Below are 19,628 nucleotides of genomic sequence, written 5' to 3'. Positions count from 1 at the left end.
AACTGGTAAGATAGATACTGTGGAATTATGGAGAATTTCCTTAAGGGTAATTATGGTACTATGGCTCTATATGAGATTGTCTTTATGTTTGGGAGACATACTGAAGTAATAAAGGGGAAAGTATCATGAGGTCAAAAACATACTCTCAATGGTACAACATAAAATATAAAGAAAAATGTGTCAAATTGTTAACAACTTTGAATCTACATAGGGGTACATGGGTGTTCATTCTTTCAACTTTTCATATGTGCAGCAATTTTCATGATAAGGTTGAATATATAAATCGATGCTTTTATTTTGATCTTTCACTAATATTTATCTTAAATTCTGGACAGGCAAATAAATTATACATTTTCTGCATCTTATTTTTATAGACAAATCACTTCAAAACTAACTCTTCAATAGCTGGTTTTTCAACATCTCCTCATTCCCTAAATCCATAGGATTTCTTTTCAAAATTAACTTTTTTTTCAATATTAACTTTTTGATGTAACTTAAGGAATGAACTCTTAATGAAAATCCTCATATTCTTTTACTTACCATAAAATTTTATACAGTACTTATTTAAAACTTAATAATTAAGGAATAGATGAGATTTTTCTAAATTATACACAATAATATAATTTTTGTGTCATCAACAATGATGCTAATGAAACATAAAAGCTGTTCTTTATGAACACAAGCATGTGCCATGTACTCTTGTAAGGATTTTGTACATATTGTAATACAATTATTCCTGTAATTGCACTAGTATGCACTTACCATTGTTGCCATTTACAAATAATGCACAAAGAGGATAGGCACCTAATGTCATGCAGGTAGTGAAATGGCAGTGGTGATAAAGCACCTGCCTCAGGTAGATGTTAGCTTACGTTTGTTCCAACAAGTTCTCCTCCAGTTTGAGTTTGAAGGCTTTTCTAAGTGTGTGAAATTAAAATACCTAGGAAAATATCTTTCATGATTAGTAAACTGTGAACATGAAGGCTACTCTGTATTTCTTTACATTCAAAGACTTTCTCACCAGAATATCCTCTCAACACTAAGGTGTTTGCTTTGACTGTAAATCTTTCCACATTTCTCCTACTCAAAGTTTTTCACCAGTAGGAATACTGTGCTGTTGAGTGAATCTCAGTCCATGATGAAAGGTTGTCCCACACTTTATATTCCTAGGACTTCTTGCCACTATGAACTCTCTGATGTTGAGTAAGTTGTTCGTATCCAGTGAAGGTTTTCCCACATTCCTTATATTCATGGGACATCTGACGATTATGAATTTTCTGATGTCAAGTAAGCTGACGATTCACAGTAAAGGCTTTTCCACATTCTTTGCATTCATAGGGCTTCAGACCTGTATGAATTCTTTGATGGGCAATAAAAACTGACCTAAGTCTAAAGGCCTTTCCACATTCCTTACATTCATAAGGTTTCTCACCAGTATGAATCCTCTCATGTTGAATAAGGTTCGAGCTACAACTAAAGGTCTTTCCACACTCTTTACATTCATAGGGTTTCATACCTGTATGAATTCTCTGATGGGCAGTAAAGACTGAAGTCTGAAAGTTTTCCCGCATTCCTTACATTCGTAAGGTTTCTCACCAGTATGAATTCTCTGATGTACAGTAAGTTCGTAATTATTGCTAAAGGCCTTTTCACATTCCTTACATTCATAGGGCTTCTCGCCAGTATGAATTTTAACATGTTGAATAAGGTTTGAGCTACGACTAAATGCCTTCCCACACTCCTTACATTCATATGGTTTCTGACCAGTATGGATCCTCTGATGTACTCTAAGTTCACTACCACAAGTAAAACATTTCCCACATTCCTTACATTCATAGGGGTTCTCACCAGTATGGATTCTGTAATGTTCAAGAAATTGGTAATGAAGTCGAAAGGCCTTCCCACATTCCTTACATTCAAAAGGTTTCTCACCAGTGTGAATTCTCTGATGTACTCTAAGGTCTGTACCATGACTAAAGCTCTTTCCACATTCCTTACATTCATAGGGTTTCACACTTGTATGAATTCGCTGATGCTCAATAAGTTGGTATTGACGTCTGAAGCTTGTCCCACATTCCTTACATTCAAAGAGTTTCTCACCAGTATGTGTTTTCTGATGTCGAGAAAGTTGTAGATGAAGTCTAAAAGCCTTTCCACATTCTTTACATCCATAGGGTTTCTCCCCAGTATGAATACTCTGATGTTGAACAAGATTTGAGCTACGATTAAAGGCCTTGCCACATTCCTTACATTTAAATGGTTTCTCACCAGTATGAATGTTCTGATGTCGAGTAAGCTGTGTCAGAAGACTAAAGGCCTTCCCACATTCCTTACATTCAAAGGGTTTCTCACCAGTATGTATTCTATGATGTTCAGTAAGTCGGTAATGATACCTAAAAGCCTTCCCACATTCCTTACATTCAAAGGGTTTCTCACCAGTGTGAATTCTCTGATGTACTCTAAGGTCTGTACCATGACTAAAGCTCTTTCCACATTCCTTACATTCATAGGGCTTCACACCTGTATGAATTCGCTGATGCTCAATAAGTTGGTATTGACGTCTGAAGCTTGTCCCACATTCCTTACATTCAAAGAGTTTCTCACCAGTATGTGTTTTCTGATGTCGAGAAAGTTGTAGATGAAGTCTAAAAGCCTTTCCACATTCTTTACATCCATAGGGTTTCTCCCCAGTATGAATACTCTGATGTTGAACAAGACTTGAGCCACGATTAAAGGCCTTGCCACATTCCTTACATTTAAATGGTTTCTCACCAGTATGAATGTTCTGATGTCTAGTAAGCTGTGTCAGAAGACTAAAGGTCTTCCCACATTCCTTACATTCAAAGGGTTTCTCACCAGTATGCATTCTATGATGTTCAGTAAGTCGGTAATGATACCTAAAGGCCTTCCCACATTCCTTACATTCAAAGGGTTTCTCACTAGAATGAATTTTCTGATGCTGAATAAGATTTGAACCACGATTAAAGCCTTTTCCACACTCTTTACATTCAAATGGTTTCACACCAGCATGAATACTCTGATGTTGAACAAGGTTTGACACACGATTAAAGGACTTCCCACATTCCTTACACTCAAATGGCTTCTCACCTGTATGAATATTCTCATGGCGATTAAGCTGAGTGAGAAGAGTAAAGGCTTTTCCACATTTCTTACATTCAAAGGGCTTCTCACCAGTATGAGATTTCTGATGTCGAATAAGTTGTATATGGAGTCTAAAGGCCTTCCCACATTCTTTACATTCAAAAGGTTTCTTTCCAGTGTGAACGCTCTGATGTTGAATAAGGTTTGAACCACGACAAAACAATTTCCCACATTCCTTACATTCATACGGTTTCACACCTGTATGAATTCGCTGATGCTCACTAAGCTGGCACTGATACTGGAAGGCTGTCCCACATTCCTTACATTCAAAGGGTTTCTCACCAGTATGAGTTTTCTGATGTCGAGAAAGCTGTAGGTGAAGTCGAAAAGCCTTTCCACATTCCTTACACCCATATGGTTTCTCACCAGTATGAATACTCTGATGCTGAATAAGATTTGAACCACGACTAAAGTACTTTCCACACTCCTTACATTCATATGGCTTATCTGTAGTGTGAACAGAAGTAGGATGAGGAGAAGTATGCATTTTTTCATAGCTTATTATCTTTTGACCGATATACCCCTCTTGATGTCCCTGTTGTTTCCTAAATCTATTTTTGCTATCTGAGTCATTTCTAAAATTGGAGGCCTTGAGGCCAAGAGTTTTACTTATTTGTTTTATACCCAGTTTAGGAAAATTTATTTCATAAGTATAATTTTCTGAAGGTAACTTCTCAGCTCCATAATTTGACTCCAACTCTGAAAGAAAAGGAGAAAGCAAACACATTTTATCTTCCTGTACACACATGTACAAAATCCACTGAAGAGTATATAACTCTAAAAATATATATACATATAGAAAAAAAATTTGGGGATTATTATTATTTTTATTAACATATAATTGTATTATTTACCCCAGGGGTAGAGGTCTGTGAATCGTTAGGCTTACACATTTCACAGCACTCACCATAGCACATACCCTCCCCAATGTCCATAACCCAACTACCCTCTCCGTCCACCTCCCCCCAGCAACCCTCAGTTTGTTTTGTGAGATTAAAAGTCTCTTATGGTTTGTCTCCCTCCTGATCCCATCTTGTTTCATTTTCTCCTTCCCTACCCCCAAACCTCTGCCTTCTCTCTCAAAATTTCTCATATCAGACAGATCATATGATAATTGTCTTAGAAAAAAATTTTTCTTAAATATATAGTGAAGTATATAAAATATACTTCCAGAGTATTTGAAAAAGGATTAAGAAGAGCTCCGAAAATGCAGAAAGCTTATGTTAGATGGTGATGCTCATAATATGGGAAGGGATGAACTATGAAATTTAGGTGTTAATCAAAATCCTTTGGTAGGCTTGTTAAAAGTATTGATATTCAAGCAACTCAGATGCAAAGAATCAGAATTTTTAGGAATAAGTCCTAAGATGCCGTATTTTTAACAACTCTATCAGATAATTCTGATGCAGATCAAAGTTCAAGGATCCACACTTAAAAACTGTTTTGAATGGTTAGTCTTTACTCTTAAAATCCAAAACCCTTACCACGGATAACAAGACCTATGAAGCCACTGTCATCCTTTGGACCCTATCCCTACCCCACTGCCTTCTTTTAGTGCTCCGAACATTATAGTGATTTCTTCAGTATCTTCATGCTTTGGTCAGACTGTTTCATCCATCACACAAGAATCCTGTGGCATGAGTTGCTTGAAGGAGACAACAGTCTCATTTTTAAGACTTAAAAGAAATGCCTTCCTACTGGGCCCATCTAATTATATCCCTCTCCTTTATTCTCTATTCAAGAGTCTCATTCCTTGCCCTCACAATTCTGTTTTAATTATACATTCATTCATTCAATAGCTCATTTCTCATTCTGTATATTTTCTTATTCCTAAATCTGCCTAGGAGGAGACACAATCCTCATAGAATTCACCACTGAATAATAAGCTCATAGCACACAGTAGGTGTTAAGTAATTGGAAAAGTACTGATAAAAGAAGTAAGGCTGAGAATAAAGGTATATAATGCAAAAATGAGCCACTGGGAAAGGCTTATCATAATAATCATTCATTCAAAACTACTGAAGTTGATAAATTGAACCACTCTCATATTATTTGTTTCAAATGGGAACAAATGCACATCTGAGCCCCACTGGTCATATATATGTCACTGTGGGAAAACAAACCACAGCAAACAGATAGAAACTTGAAGCTGGAACTTTAACTAGGTTGACCGCCTGCCGAAATATATCACAATGTTAAAGAAAATCAACAGATGCCAACACTGAAATACCAGGTGTTTGAATTACCTGACAAAGACTTTAAAACCATAATTACGCAAATGTTCCAATAAGCAAACACAAATACTCTTGAAACAAATGGAAAAATAGAAAATCTCAACAAAAATATAGAGGATATAGGGAGAGTTCTGAAAGATGGTGGATTAGAAGGATCCTGGGCTCACTTCCTGCCACAGACACACCAAGATAACAGCCACATCAGTGCAACCATGAAAATGACCTGAGAATGGCAGAACAGACTTTCCACAGGTAATGGCATAGACCAGGCCACATCAAAAAGGGTAGAAGGGGTGGAGATGAAGTTGGGAACCAAACCCCCAGTGAGAATAACCACAAACAGGAGGGACACCACAAACACAAAGGAGAGGATCAGATTTCACACCAGGCACCCCAGGAATGGGGGACTCACACTGGGAAGACGAGTCCCGTTACATTTGGTTTTGAAAACCAGTGGGGCTTAATTTCACGAGTTTTTACAATCAGTGGGGCTTAATTCTGGGTACTTTAAAAATCAGCAGGTTTGGTTCTAGGAGAGCCAGAGGGTGACAGGAAACTTGAGTCCCTATCCTTTTAGAGCCAGCATAACAAACAACCTGCTCAGATAACAACATAGAAAAAGCAGTTTGAAAAAGCACCTGGGGTATACATGAAGAACATTTATTTACTAATCTCAGAATATGTGAGGGAGGGACACGGATCTTTGGGAAACTTCCCCAAGAACAAAAGAGCCAGCAGGAACCATTCCCTGCCGACCCCCAATCACTGCCTAGATAGCTGGAAGCTTTAGGAAACCAGTGCAAACACGCAGCACCTACCCTTCTAGCACTGCATGCCCCACCTTCACATTCTCCTGAGGATCTGCCCCATCCAACCTACTGCAATCCAGAGAGGCTCCAGTCCCAACACACCTTCCAAGCAGCCCCAGTCGGGACAAGTGCCACTCCAAAGAGACTCCTGCTTTGTGGTCACGGGAAGGATAAGCACACACACCAGTGTACCCACAGTTCCAGCAACCAAACCTTATAGCTAGCGGTACGGAGAGTTCCCTGCTGATCAGTGCACCTTCAGCCCTGGCAGATGTTCTACAAGCAGGCAGTGTGACTGCCAGTACTGCCTACCAGTGAGCAAGGGAACTTCACCCCCTCTCAGGGAGAAAGGCAGAGAGAGTGCCTTGCAAGGTGGTGCAACTACAGTCCCAGTAGACAGGCTGAGAGCAGGCATCGAGTCTGACTGCTGACACCACCAATCTGCAAGCCCCTAGTGACGCCCAACAAACCCCTTAACAGCACAGAGACCAAACCTTACCCAGAAGAGGCAAAGTGAGCCATTGCCACCAATGGGCTGAAGGCAAAAGAGGCTCTGCCACAACAGCAGAGCACAGGCAACCCACACAAGAGACACCCTGAAGTGCCTGTTCTGGTGAACGACAGACACTGCACCCCAGGGCACCACAGGACTTTCTTTCTTTCTTTCTCTGCCTACCTCTCTTTCTTTCTTTCCTTCCTTCCTAAGATTCAATCAATTTATTTGACAGAGAGAGCAAGCCCAAGCAGGGGGAGCAGCAGAGGGAGAAGCAGACTCCCAGCTGAGCAGGAAGCCTGTTGCAAGACTTGATACCAGGACCCTGGGTTCATGACCTGAGCCGAAGGTCGACACTTAACCCACTGAACCACCCAAGTGCCCAGAGGTCACTATTTTCAAGATCAAGAGCTATAACTGACTTTCCTAATACACAGAAACAGAGTTATATAAATGAGAAGACAGAGGAAAATGTCCCAAATGGAAGAACAGGACAGAATCACAGCAAAAGAGCTAAATGAAACAGAGATAAGCAATGTACCTGATAAAGAATTCAAAGTAATGATCATAAAGATACTCACTAGACTTGAGTAAAGAGTGGATGATCTTAGTGAGACCTTTGAAAACAAACCGTAAATATTAAAAAGAACCAATCAGGGGTGCCTGGGTGGCTCAGTGGGTTAAAGCCTCTGCCTTCGGCTCAGGTCATGATCCCGGGGTCCTGGGATCGAGCCCTGCACTGGGCTCTCTGCTCAGCAGGCAGCCTGCTTCTGCCTGCTTCTCTGCCTACTTGTGATCTCTGTCTGTCAAATAGATAAATAAAATCTCAAAAAAAAAAAAAATCAGAATGTCATAGTTTAAGTAAACAAGCCTGGACTTAGAAAAAGAGAGAGGGGCGCCTGGGTGGCTCAGTGGGTTAAAGCCTCTGCCTTCGGCTCGGGTCATGATCCCAGGGTCCTGGGATCGAGCCCCGCATAGGGCTCTTGCTCAGCAGGAAGCCTGCTTCCTCCCCTCTCTGCCTGCCTCTCTGCCCATTTGTAATCTCTGTCTGTCAAATAAAATAAATAAAATCTTTAAAAAAAAAAAAAAGAAAAAAAGAAAAGAGAGAGAGAGATAAAAGCCAAATTTATTTATTTATTTATTTAAAAGATTTTATTTATTTATTGACAGGGAGAAATCACAAGTAGACGGAGAGGCAGGCAGAGAGAGAGAGAGGGAAGCAGGCTCCCTTCTGAGCCGAAAGCCCGATGCAGGACTTGATCCCAGGACCCTGAGATCATGACCTGAGCCGAACGCAGCGGCTTAACCCACTGAGCCACCCAGGTGCCCTAAAAGCCAAATTTAAAAAAAAATTTAAATTTAAATAAATTTTAAGGCACAGAAGCTCTTCAGATAAAAAGGGACTAAAAAAGCCTAACAGTTAAAAAAAAATAAAGTAAAAGTAAACCGATCCATAAATCAATTCATGAACTTTGACTGGATCTTAAATTGAAACACACTCCCACAAAACCAAATAAAGGAAAGTTTTAAAGAGAAATGGGAGAAATTTAGCTGTGAGCTGTGAACGATGAGCTGCAGATGATACTCCTGAAATAGGGTGATTTTCTTAGGTGTGACAATGGTATGTTATTTAGGTTAATTAAGATAATGAAGCTAATTAGGAAGGTTATTAGGAACTTTCCTATTCTTAGAAGATGCAAAGTGAAATGTTTAGGTACCACGTGTCAAAACATCAGTGACTTAGACCTACAAGTGGTTCAGCAAAAAAGGTTTCAAACATTTAGATACATAAATACATACAGCAAAGGTGGCCAAATGTTCACAACTGGTAAACCTAGTTTCTTTCTTGTTTTTCAAAGATTTTATTCATTTATTTGAGAGAGAGAGAGAAAAGCTTGGGGGGCAGAAGGAGAACCAGGCTCCCCACTGAGCAGGGAGCCCAACACGGGGCTTGATCCCAGAACCCTGAGATCATGACCTGAGCCAAAATGAAGAGTCAGCTGCTTAACCGTCTGAGTCGCCCAGGTGCCCCCCAAAGGGTCACCTTTGAAAGGATGTAAGAAACCAACTCGTTATTTAGAAAATCAGTAAACAAAGGAAAAGAATATTTATCTTCAATTTTCATATGAGCTGTACAACTGAGTGAGTAGTAAATAAGGTGAAGTTTCTTTTTACACATGCATTCCAGCTAATAAAGAATAAATGACAGATTTCGAATATCCACCAATTTACAACCTCTGACGAATTAAGGGACATAGTTACTGCCTGTCAGTGGCTGCTGATATCACTAGAACGAGAAATCCAGACATCACATGTCAATGGACTAAAGAGTGTCACCACCACCTAGGGGGAAAAAAGTTTCCCAAAAGTTTGATTAAGGTTCTGGAGCCATCAGAGGAGACAGAGGAACATGTTCCTCCATAACAACAAGATGCTGTCAGCAAAATCCAGATGGTCTGAAACTACAGGACAAATGCTCTAATTTAATCGAGAAAAAAACAGTTCACAAAAATCCAAAGAGGAACCTTTCATCTAAAAGAGACTTAAAAGACTTTTTAAAACGATAGCTAAAATGAAATCAGACTGGAGATGTTCACTCAGACAATAAAACCCTAGAGAAAACCTTTCCTGCAGGGAGGGGAAAGTTTGAGTGCAAAGAAACCCACAACAGGCTTCCAAAACAGCTGGCAAAATTGTGACTCATGGCCTGGTGGTTACAAGTATAGGTACCTTTATTTTTTTACTTTTTTCTATATATATTTTTAAAATTTTTATTATTTGACAGAGATCACAAGTAGGCAGAGAGAGAGGGAAGCAGGCTCCCCGCTGAGCAGAGAGCCCGATGCGGGGCTCGATCCCAGGACCTTGGGACCATGACCTGAGCCGAAAGCAGAGGCTTTAACCCACTGAGCCACCCAGGCACCCCACAAGTGTAGGTACTTTTAATCATGCAATTCTCTGTGTTGCAGTTTTCTGTGTCCTTGTCATACTTAGTTTATTTAAAAACTAAGAAGTGAGGATCACTCTCAACATAGATCGGAACATGGCTCTAAGAAACTCTTAGAAAACATTCTGTGTTCTTCACAATGATAATCAGAATCTTGTAGGATCTGGTCCTGGCCTAACTCCCAGACCTCCCTTCCCACCATCCCTTCGTCTCTTTTGCTCGAAACTTCTTACTGCTCCCAGGCATAAAGAGTCCATTTCCTGCTCAAGGCCTCTGTGTGTCCTGCTCAGACTAGAATGCTCCTGCCCAGATTTGTGGCCTGAACCCTTCCTTCACAACTCTGTGCAAGCACGTCCACTTCAAGACATGCTCCCTAACCACCCAACCCTGTCATTCTCCCCGCATTGCTCCTGTACACCTGTCTGAACAGCATCATTCCCAACAGTACTGACTTACTCATCTGCTTACTTGACTGATCCGTGTCTTACCAAGGGCAGGTGAAGTCCATGAGAGCATGACTCTGTCAGTCATGCTCATTTCACTGTACAGACAGTGCCAAGCACAGTGCTTTGCTTGGAGTGGACCCTCAATAAATATTTGCTGAATATATGAAAACATTTTTTAGATCCTAGAAACACATATAGAAATTTAAATGCAGGGGCGCCTGGGTGGCTCAGTGGGTTAAGCCTCCGCCTTTCGGCTCAGGTCATGGTCTCAGGGTCCTGGGATCGAGCCCCGCATCGGGCTCTCTGCTAGGCGGTGAGCCTGAGCTTCCCCCTCTCTCTGTCTGCCTCTCTGCCTACTTGTGATCTCTCTCTCTCTCTCTGTCAAATAAATAAATAAAATCTTTAAAAAAAAAAAAAAAAAAAAAGAAATTTAAATGCAGGGGCGCCTGGGTGGCTCAGCGGGTTAAAGCCTCTGCCTTCGGCTCAGGTCATGATCCCAGGGTCCTGGGATCGAGCCCCACATTGAGCTCTCTGCTCAGTGGGGAGCCTGCTTCCTCCTCTCTCTCCCTCTGCCTACTTGTGATCTCTCTGTCAAATAAATAAGTAAATAAATCTTAGAAATTTAAATGCAAAAGCAGAGTTAGAAAGCAGATGGATGCAAAATATGTTAAAAGGTTATATACTAGGGTGCCGGGGGGGTGCCTGGGTGACTCAGTCAGTTAAGTGTCTGACTCTTGATTTTGGCTCAGGTCATGTTCTCAGGGTCGTGGGATCAAGCCCTTCGGCAGGCCCCGCACTCAGTGTGGAAGTCTGGTTGGGGTTTTCCCTCTCCCTCTCCCTCTGCTCATGTGCGTGCGATCTCTAATAAATAAATAAAATCTTAAAAAAAAAGGTCACTCCACTAAAAGGAGAGGAAATAAAAGAACAAAACTTAGAGATAATTAGCAAAAGATAGAGATCCTGTGTGATCTTTATTTCCTTCTCAGATCTCGGGCATTTTTATCCAACAGGCCTTGGGTCTTTGAAGGCATTTTTCCAAACCACATCTCAGGGGTATGACCCCTCTCTGACCCTCCTGCTCCTCTTTGCCGGCTTTTCCTCTACTCACCTGGGTACCATCCACTTGTTTCTCTCCTCAAAACCACCCAGGGCTCTTTCTCCTGCTCCAGTAAGATAATCATATCTGGCTTAGAAATGGAACTTTCTGCTTAAAAACAAACAAACAAACAGAGAAATGACATGACATATGGTGTAGAAATTTATTTATTTTTTAAAGATTTTATTTATTTATTTGTCAGAGAGAGTGAGCACAGGCAGACAGAGAGGCAGGCAGAGGCAGAGGGAGAAGCAGGCTCCCTGCCGAGCAAGGACCCTGATGTGGGACTCCATCCCAGGACCCCGGGATCATGACCTGAGCCGAAGGCAGCGGCTCAACCAACTGAGCCACCCAGGCATCCCAAATTTATTTATAAAATTTTATTTATTGGTCAGAGCGAGCGCACAAGAAGGGGGAGCAACAAGCAGAAGGAGAAACAGGCTCATCAGTTTCTTAATGAAAAAACCCAAACCTGGTACTGTGTATATGCATATGATTTTCTTACTCAGTCTGCAGGTGCCACTTATCTGCATTGTGTTCTTTCAGAAAAGAATCTTGATCATGGAAATTTCTAATTATCTTGGTGAGATACAGGTAAAGGAGGTTAGAACTGGTTGCTGTTACTTGTGATAGTCACATTGATTTGTCGACTCTCATGACAAGCTCAGTTCTTTAATGACTGAAAGTACCCACTTCCTGATAGCTCTGTTTTTGTTTTTGTGGTTTAATTTGGAAGCTGCTTTATTGTGGGGTTCTGTTTTATTTTTATTTATTTTTTTTTTTAAGATTTTATTCATTTGACAGAGATCACAAGTAGGTAGAGAGGCAGACAGAGAGTGGGAAGCAGGCTTCCTGCTGAGCCTGATGTGGGACTTGATCTCAAGATCCTGACATCATGACCTGAGTCAAAGGCAGCGACCCAACCCACTGAGCCACCTATGCGCCCTCTTTGTTTGTTTTAGAGAGACAGTATAAGCAGGGAGAAGGAGGGGCAGAGAGACAGAAAAAAAAATTTTAGGCTTCATGCTCAGTGTGGAGCCCAATGCGGCGCTCGATCCCAGGACACTGGGATAAGTGACCTGAGCTGAAGGTAGATGCTTAACTGACTGAGCCACCAAGGCATCCTGAAAATTTTTTTTTAAATATTCAAAAACAAACAAACAAAAACCCCACAAAACAAAACAAACCGAAAACCTTTGGTTGAGATCTAGTTAAATCTGTAGTAATATTTTTTAGAGGGGGCAGGAGAGAAGGAGAAAGAAAATCTCAAGCAGACTCCTCACCCAGCGTGGAGCCCGACACAGAGCTCAATCTCATGACCCTGGGATCATGACCTGAGCTGAAACTAAGAGTCAGATGCTTAACAAATTGAGCCACCCAGGCGCCCCTAAATTTGTAAAAACAGATAGGCCCGTTTTCAACCTGACAAATTCCAAACGATTTCCTCTGGGAACAAGAAGGAACTCAGCTATTTCTTAAAAGATGGCCCTGAAACTCACGGTGAAGCAAGCTGATGTTCCAGAGAAGAGACGTTAATACTTTATTAAATTATTGTTTTAAATTACAAAATTAATTATTAAAATTTAAATTATTAATTATGACTGTTCAATACTGATTTTATTGTAATATTAGTTAAGGATTTTTATTTATTTATTTATTTGAGAAAGAGAGACACAGAGAGAGCAAGCAAGAGCACTGGGCACGGTCAGGGGAGAGAGAAGCAGGCTCCCCAGTGAGCTGGGAGCTCAGCGTGGGGCTGGATCCCAGGATCCCGGGATCGTGACCAGAGCTGAAGGCAGACGCTTAACCAAGGCATCCCTTTATTGTAATATTAATCTTTAGAATGAACTATTACTGGGGGACAGTCTTACCCAGGGAGACCAGGTTGCTGTAGGTCTCCAACATCACGTCCCTGTACAAGGCCTTCTGAGCAGGGTCCAGACACTCCCACTCCTCTTGGGAGAAGCTGATGGCCACGTCCCCGAATGACAGAGATCCCTGAAACCACACACACATGCATTACCGTGAAACTGAAGGAAATTACCGCAAGGTGAAGAGACATGCATTACCGTGAAACTGAAGGAAATTACCGCAAGGTGAAGAGAGAGGAGGCAAAGAACCGCCACGCAGGACAGGGACAATATGCCGCTTCCCAGCGTGCCTGCTGGTTCCTGAGGCATCTTGCGGCTGCACAGCACACTTGCTGGGTGCTGTGGGATGACCTACTGATACCCGCATGGCAGGGAATGGCTAAAAAAAAAAAAGTCATTATATTTCGGGAGAAGAAATATCGACTTACATAGGCCATGTTTTTAGAATGACAAAATTGGTACATCCTCCTCATGCTTCCCCTCCTAGAGAGAGAGAAAAAACAAAGAAGGGCTCAAGCCAAGCTGTGCCTTGGTGCTCTCTAAGTGACTCATATTAATACAACAATTTTTTCTTCCATTTTTATGTCTCAACTACTCCCTAAAATTCCTCTTTTATCTCTCTCTGCTTCACACAATCTCCCTTTCCCTCTGTCCCTCTGCCTTTCCCTCCCATCCCCCATACAAACTGGCATCAAACATGAGGAGTCTGGACGAAATCAAGCTCTCCCAAGCCCCGGGGAACATGCTGTCCTCCAAAATATCTTAGCATGAGGGATCCTCCAATCTTGGGACAGCATGACTAGGCCTAGGACTGGGCCCGCCTATCCTGCTCTGTGCAGATCCTCCTCCCCCTCGCCATCCCACCTTTCAGGGCTGAGAATGGGTCGCATCATCCACATCAGAACCTCTTTGTGAACTCAGAACTGGGAGAAGTAGGGCAAGGCATGAAAACTGGGAAGGATGTAGATGGAATTACTCAGGCAGAGTTTGGCTTTCTAAGTCCCCCAAAGCCAGCCGGTTACACAGGGCAGGGCATCCTCATAACAGAATACTAAGTAGTCATTACATGCTCAAGATACTTGGTCAGCAGAAAACTCACGTTACAAAACAGGATGCAGAATATGATTACATCTATAAAACATGTGTATATATGTAAAGACTAACAGACATTGACAGAAAAAAATTCTGGAAAATCACATTTCATGTTAACAGTTCTTGTCACTGTATTGTGGCCCCAATTCTCTACTTTTTGCTTAAGAGTGCTTCACAATTGTAACTATGGTGAGTTGGTAACTTGGAATGTATATATAGTTATATTCATTAACACATACATATATGTATGTGTACACTTATATGTATATGTATTTTTTCCTATGAGGAAGCTGTTCTCTAAGTCAGATGAAACAAACTTTGATTTAAACAACTTCCCTATGAACTTGGAAAAACTCAGGATATTCTAATAAATTCTTGTTTTTACTTAACGGGTTTGTTTCCTTTATTTCCCAATTCTTTTTTTTTTTTTAAGATTTTATTTATTTATTGACAGACAGAGATCACAAGTAGGCAGAGAGAGAGAGAGGGGGAAAGCAGGCTCCCTGCTGAGCAGAGAGCCCAATGCGGGGCTCGATCCCAGAACCCTAGGATCATGACCTGAGCCAAAGGCAGAGGCTTTAACCCATTGAGCCACCCAGGCGCCCCTATTTCCCAATTCTTTTTTTTTTTTTTTAAAGATTTTATTTATTTATTTGACAGAGAGAAATCACAAGTAGATGGAGAGGCAGGCAGAGAGAGAGAGAGGGAAGTAGGCTCCCTGCTGAGCAGAGAGCCCGATGCGGGGCTCGATCCCAGGACCCTGAGATCATGACCTGAGCCGAAGGCAGCAGCTTAACCCACTGAGCCACCCAGGCGCCCCCCAATTCTTGAATCAACACTGAAATATCTATATTTATCTGAGCAGTTTACAATAATTTGTAGGAAAAAATGTCTGTAGGCCCCAAGCAATGTCCTGTATACATTTGATAGTCTCACATGTCCTCTTAACGGAAAAGCTTATTATCTCTAAAACTATTACTTCGGGGGCACCTGGGTGGCTCAGCTGTTACACGTCTGCCTTTGGCTCAGATCATGATCCCAGGGTCCTGGGATCAAGCCCCGCATCGGGCTCCCCGCTTGGCAGGAGGCCTGCTTCTCCCTTTCCCAATCTCCCTGCTTGTGTTCCCTCTCTTGCTGTGTCTCTCTCTGTCAAATAAATAAACAAAATCTTTTTTTAAAGTTTAACTAATAATAAAACTATTATTTTGGCTACGATATTCCCTACACAGCCACTGTATCGTGTTCTACTATTAATCACTTTGCATTTAACAGATTTAGAATTTCTAAGTAAGGTACAAATTTTCCAACAGTTTCTTTAACTCTATAGAAATTCCATGGGCTTATAATTTGGTCAAAGCCTTGTGACACTATAGGCCAAAAGAGGTGTCTTTCCTGTAAATGTTCAAAGTACACGAGATGACTTTTTCTGATTGGGCTCTGTCAACCTCTGCTCTAAAGTTACTCTTGTTCAGACTTCTGTGCTGGAGAAATAAGAAACCTAAAAGAATACTAAGAGAATTCAATGGAAATGCATTATGACACATATTAACTGAGGATAAAGATTACGTTTGTTAAAGAAACTTAACTCCACGGTTTCCCCTTCCCTTGTGTAAGTCATACAACAAAATATAGTGTAAGGCCTATTCTTTTTTAGAATGCTAACCAAAAATATTCAGAGCTTAATTTGGAGAATGAAATTCTTAAAGAATCACATTAGCAAAGAGAGTTCTCATAAAGACAAGGAGAAAAGGAGTCTTCCAGGCCAGAAGCCTCAGAGAGAGGCCATGGTGTTATGCCCTCTCTCACAGGCCCAGAAATAAATGAAAACAATGGCTTGGTTTGTTTTTTGAACTGATTCTGATTCTATTCTACAGAAACAAAATGCTCGCATTCACACACACACACAAAAATTGGAAAAATATAAACCAAGGCATAGATAATGACTACATCTAGAGGGTGGTATTGTAATTTTAACTTTCTTCTTAAGTTCCTTAAAAATAAGTTTTGCACTATTCCATCATCAAAAATAGACAATAAAGGGGTGCGTGGGTGGCTCACTCAATTAAGTATCCAACTCTTGATTATGGCTCAAGTCATGATCTCAGAGTTGTGAGATAGAGCCCTGAATGGGGCTCCACACTGAGCCTGAAGCCGAAGATTTTTCCCTCTCTCTCTGCCCCTCCCTCCCCCTGCTTCATGCTGTCTCTCTAAAACAAACAAACAAAGACCCACAGTAAAGCTACTTCCAAATTAAACCATAAAAACAAAAACAGAGCTATCAGGAAGTGGGTACTTTCAGTCATTAAAGAACTGAGCTTGTCATGAGAGTCGACAAATCAATGTGACTATCACAAGTAACAGCAACCAGTTCTAACCTCCTTTACCTGTTTCTCACCAAGACAATCAGAAATTTCCATGATCAAGATTCTTTTCTGAAAGAACACAATGCAGGTAAGTGGCACCTGCAGACTGAGTAAGAAAATCATATGCATATACACAGTACCAGGCTTGGTTTTCTTAAGAAACTGATGAAAACATCATTTTGGAGAGAATCCTTACAGAATGCCCTTGCTTAGTAAATGGGACTCGTATACATCTTCTTGAGTATTACTGTCCCTAACATGAATACTGCTTAACACGAGAGCAAATGTTTTCTCTTTTCATGATTATTTAGGAACGTAATTTTCCTAAGTGCATAATACTCCATCACGAGTCTAGTGTGATTTGCTTAACTACTCAGTTTGTACAAGATCATTTAAAATAGCACTCCAGGGTTTCTCATCCTCAGCATTAATACCAAATTAAACCAGGAAAGTCTTTGTTTCAGGGGTGGGGCGGGAAGGAAGGTGGGGAGGGCTCTCCTGTGCACTATAGAATGTTAGTAGCATCTCTGTCCTCTACTTATTTGATCCAACTATCACTGGCCCCCAGTGTGGGAACCAAAGCTGCCTCTAAATATCACTAATGTCTCCCAGAGGTCAAAATCACCCCCTGTTAGGAACTACTGATCTACACCTATGAGTACAAGCCTTTTAGGTCATGCATGCTTCAAAAAATCTCATGAAACTATACACTTACCCCACCAAATCCACCATAACACTTTCGTATACTATTTGAAGGGATTTGTCGTCTCCTGAGACCATAAATGGAGTACCAGCAACTCAGGTTAAGCCCTTTTTTCTTTTTTTTCTTAAGAGAGGGAGACAGAAGGGGAGGGAGGGGCAGAGGGAGAGCAAGAAAATCTTAAGCAGGTTCAATGCCCAGCATGGAGACCCACACAGGGCTTGATCCCACAATTCTTGAGACCACAACCTGAGCCGAAATCGAGTCAGATGCTTAACCAACTGAGCCACATTGGTGCCCCAAGAATTTTTATATCGCCTGAGCATCTCACTCCTTGTCTTAGCATGCAGGCAGCAATCATGGATCACATATTCCTAAGGCCCACATTATACAGAAATTGAGAGAAATGAGCAAAAACACACACAACAGCTAAAACGTTACCAAGCACTTACTGTAAACCTGGCACTGCTCTAAGGGGCTTTATACATATTAACTCATCTAACATTCATTACAAACCTGAGACAGCCAGAAAGAGCCAATATTCCAACCCAGATACTCTGGGTCCACAGCCCCTACTCTCAACCACACAGTATCGCTTCTCACGGTCCACGCAAAAGGACACCCAACACACAACTAGAGCTGCCAAACTTCAAACAGATGTGGCCAATGATACGAATTTCACTGATGGGACTCCCTGGAAAAATCCTGGCTCTTACCGATACCGACTTCTTTGGCTAGCACTTTCCCTTTTCTGAAAGCCTCAGACTGACTCAAATCGACTAATCATCTCCATTCTTCTCTTCTTCGAAAAGCAGGCCCTTACGGAGCAAAAGATATCCAGTGTGTGACTCTACCTGAACACTAATTTCCTTCTTACCAAATCAGAGTCTAAAATTAAGCTTTAACATTAATTGCTGAAGGTTTATTTCCGTGTCATCTTAGAAAAACGGAGTGCACAAGAAGATGTGAACACATTTACCAAACTGTTTTTGGTGTATACCAAATTATTTACCAAGTGAATATTAAGTGAAGAGGTGAGAGGCAACAGGGGACCAAATGGTGGGGTGTCAATTTGCACGTCTCCCTACATTACCTGAAAATTTACTGGAACCTCTATATTCTAAAAACAAAAACGCCTTTCTTATGCAAAACAAAGCAGGAACTCACCCTTGACTTTGATGTGCAGCAATAGTAATACTCTCATCCTTCCCAGGGTCCTTATGGATAATGGTAGAAGGGGAAGGAAAAAGCGAGCATGAGACCCCAGGCTTTTCTTGGACGGCAGACTAAATTTGAAAGCACCCTCCAGGGTCACACCTCCCTTACTTCGCACAAAATGGGATGGGAGTAAAAGGAGCAATCGGTCCCCGAGTTGGAAGCTGGTTCCTGGGGACAGTGCTCTGAAAATGCGGTGGCTCTGAACATGGAGCTGCCCCCGTGCGGGACGCAGACAAGCACTTGCAGCTCTGAAACTCCTAAGTCCAGGCCTGGGCTTTCAGAGGGAAACTTTCATTCTAGGGACAGTATCCGACCTCCCTACTGGGTCCATCGTGGCTGGGAGGGGAGAAGATGGCGGAAGCGGAGGGCCCACTGGTCCCAGTGACACACACACACAGCCACAGCAAAGCACGCTCAGTGTCCCCACGCCCCGTCTCCCGTTACCATAGCATCTCAGCACCAGGATCGCCCTCACGCAGCCTTCCCCCCGCCCCACCTCCATGTCCGCCTCTCGCGGTCGCACAATCCCCCTCCTCGCTGCGCGCGCAAGCTCAGGCGAGGCTCCTTCGGGTGCCTGTCAGCGCCCTGTCCTGAGCGCCTCGGTCTGCCCACCCACACTGGCGGGTCCCTCCGGCTGGGGTCCTGCTCAGCAGAGGCCTCTCTCTAGCAGCCCCCGACTCCTTCCTAGACCTGACGGCCTCGCCACACCACGACGACGACGACCCTGGGATGGCCGGAAGTGATCGCTGACTCCCCGTGGTGTCCACTGGGAAATGCAGTCCCAAAGTGGAAACGCTTCTGAAGCCCAGCGTTCTGCGGTTTCAGATTGTTCCCAGCATGCAATTTGGGTCCGCCCCTAACGGAGCTCAGCCCAGAGATTTGTGGGAGTTCTAGCCCCCAGGAGCGTGCAGGTGCAGGCTGGGAAGGTGAGTGAGGGTTCCCCTGAGAGAACATTGCTTCTTCCTAGAGTCTCTGTAACTTACTTTTCTCTTTATGGAGAAAAATGCAAATGTGCATAAATGTTAAAGGAGGCGGAATCCTATATATAGGAAACCCTAAAGATTCCACCAAAAACTGTGAAATAAACAGATTTATTAAAGTTGCAGGATACAAAATCAACGTACAAAACTCAACTGTGTTTCTGTACGCTAACAAACTGCCTGAAAAAAATAAATTAAGAAAACAGTCTGATTCACA

General features: G+C 42.1%; 1 protein-coding gene across 1 annotated transcript; it reads right to left on the bottom strand.

Annotated features, from left to right (window-relative positions):
• Positions 1–1,395: 1,395 nt before the first annotated feature.
• LOC116579568 (zinc finger protein 780B-like) lies at positions 1,396–19,400 on the bottom strand. Its single transcript, XM_032325096.1, has 6 exons — positions 19,122–19,400; positions 18,381–18,430; positions 13,487–13,541; positions 13,059–13,185; positions 11,200–11,298; positions 1,396–3,861 (listed from the first exon to the last, which is right to left on the bottom strand). The coding sequence occupies exons 1-6, from the start codon at positions 19,383–19,385 to the stop codon at positions 1,511–1,513; spliced, it is 2,946 nt and encodes a 981-aa protein (XP_032180987.1). The 5' UTR covers positions 19,386–19,400; the 3' UTR covers positions 1,396–1,510.
• Between the last annotated feature and the right edge of the window lie 228 nt (positions 19,401–19,628).

Source organism: Mustela erminea, chromosome 19 (assembly GCF_009829155.1).
Source record: "Mustela erminea isolate mMusErm1 chromosome 19, mMusErm1.Pri, whole genome shotgun sequence".
Classification (NCBI taxonomy): domain Eukaryota; kingdom Metazoa; phylum Chordata; class Mammalia; order Carnivora; family Mustelidae; genus Mustela; species Mustela erminea.
This window is presented reverse-complemented; position numbering and strand designations above follow the sequence as displayed.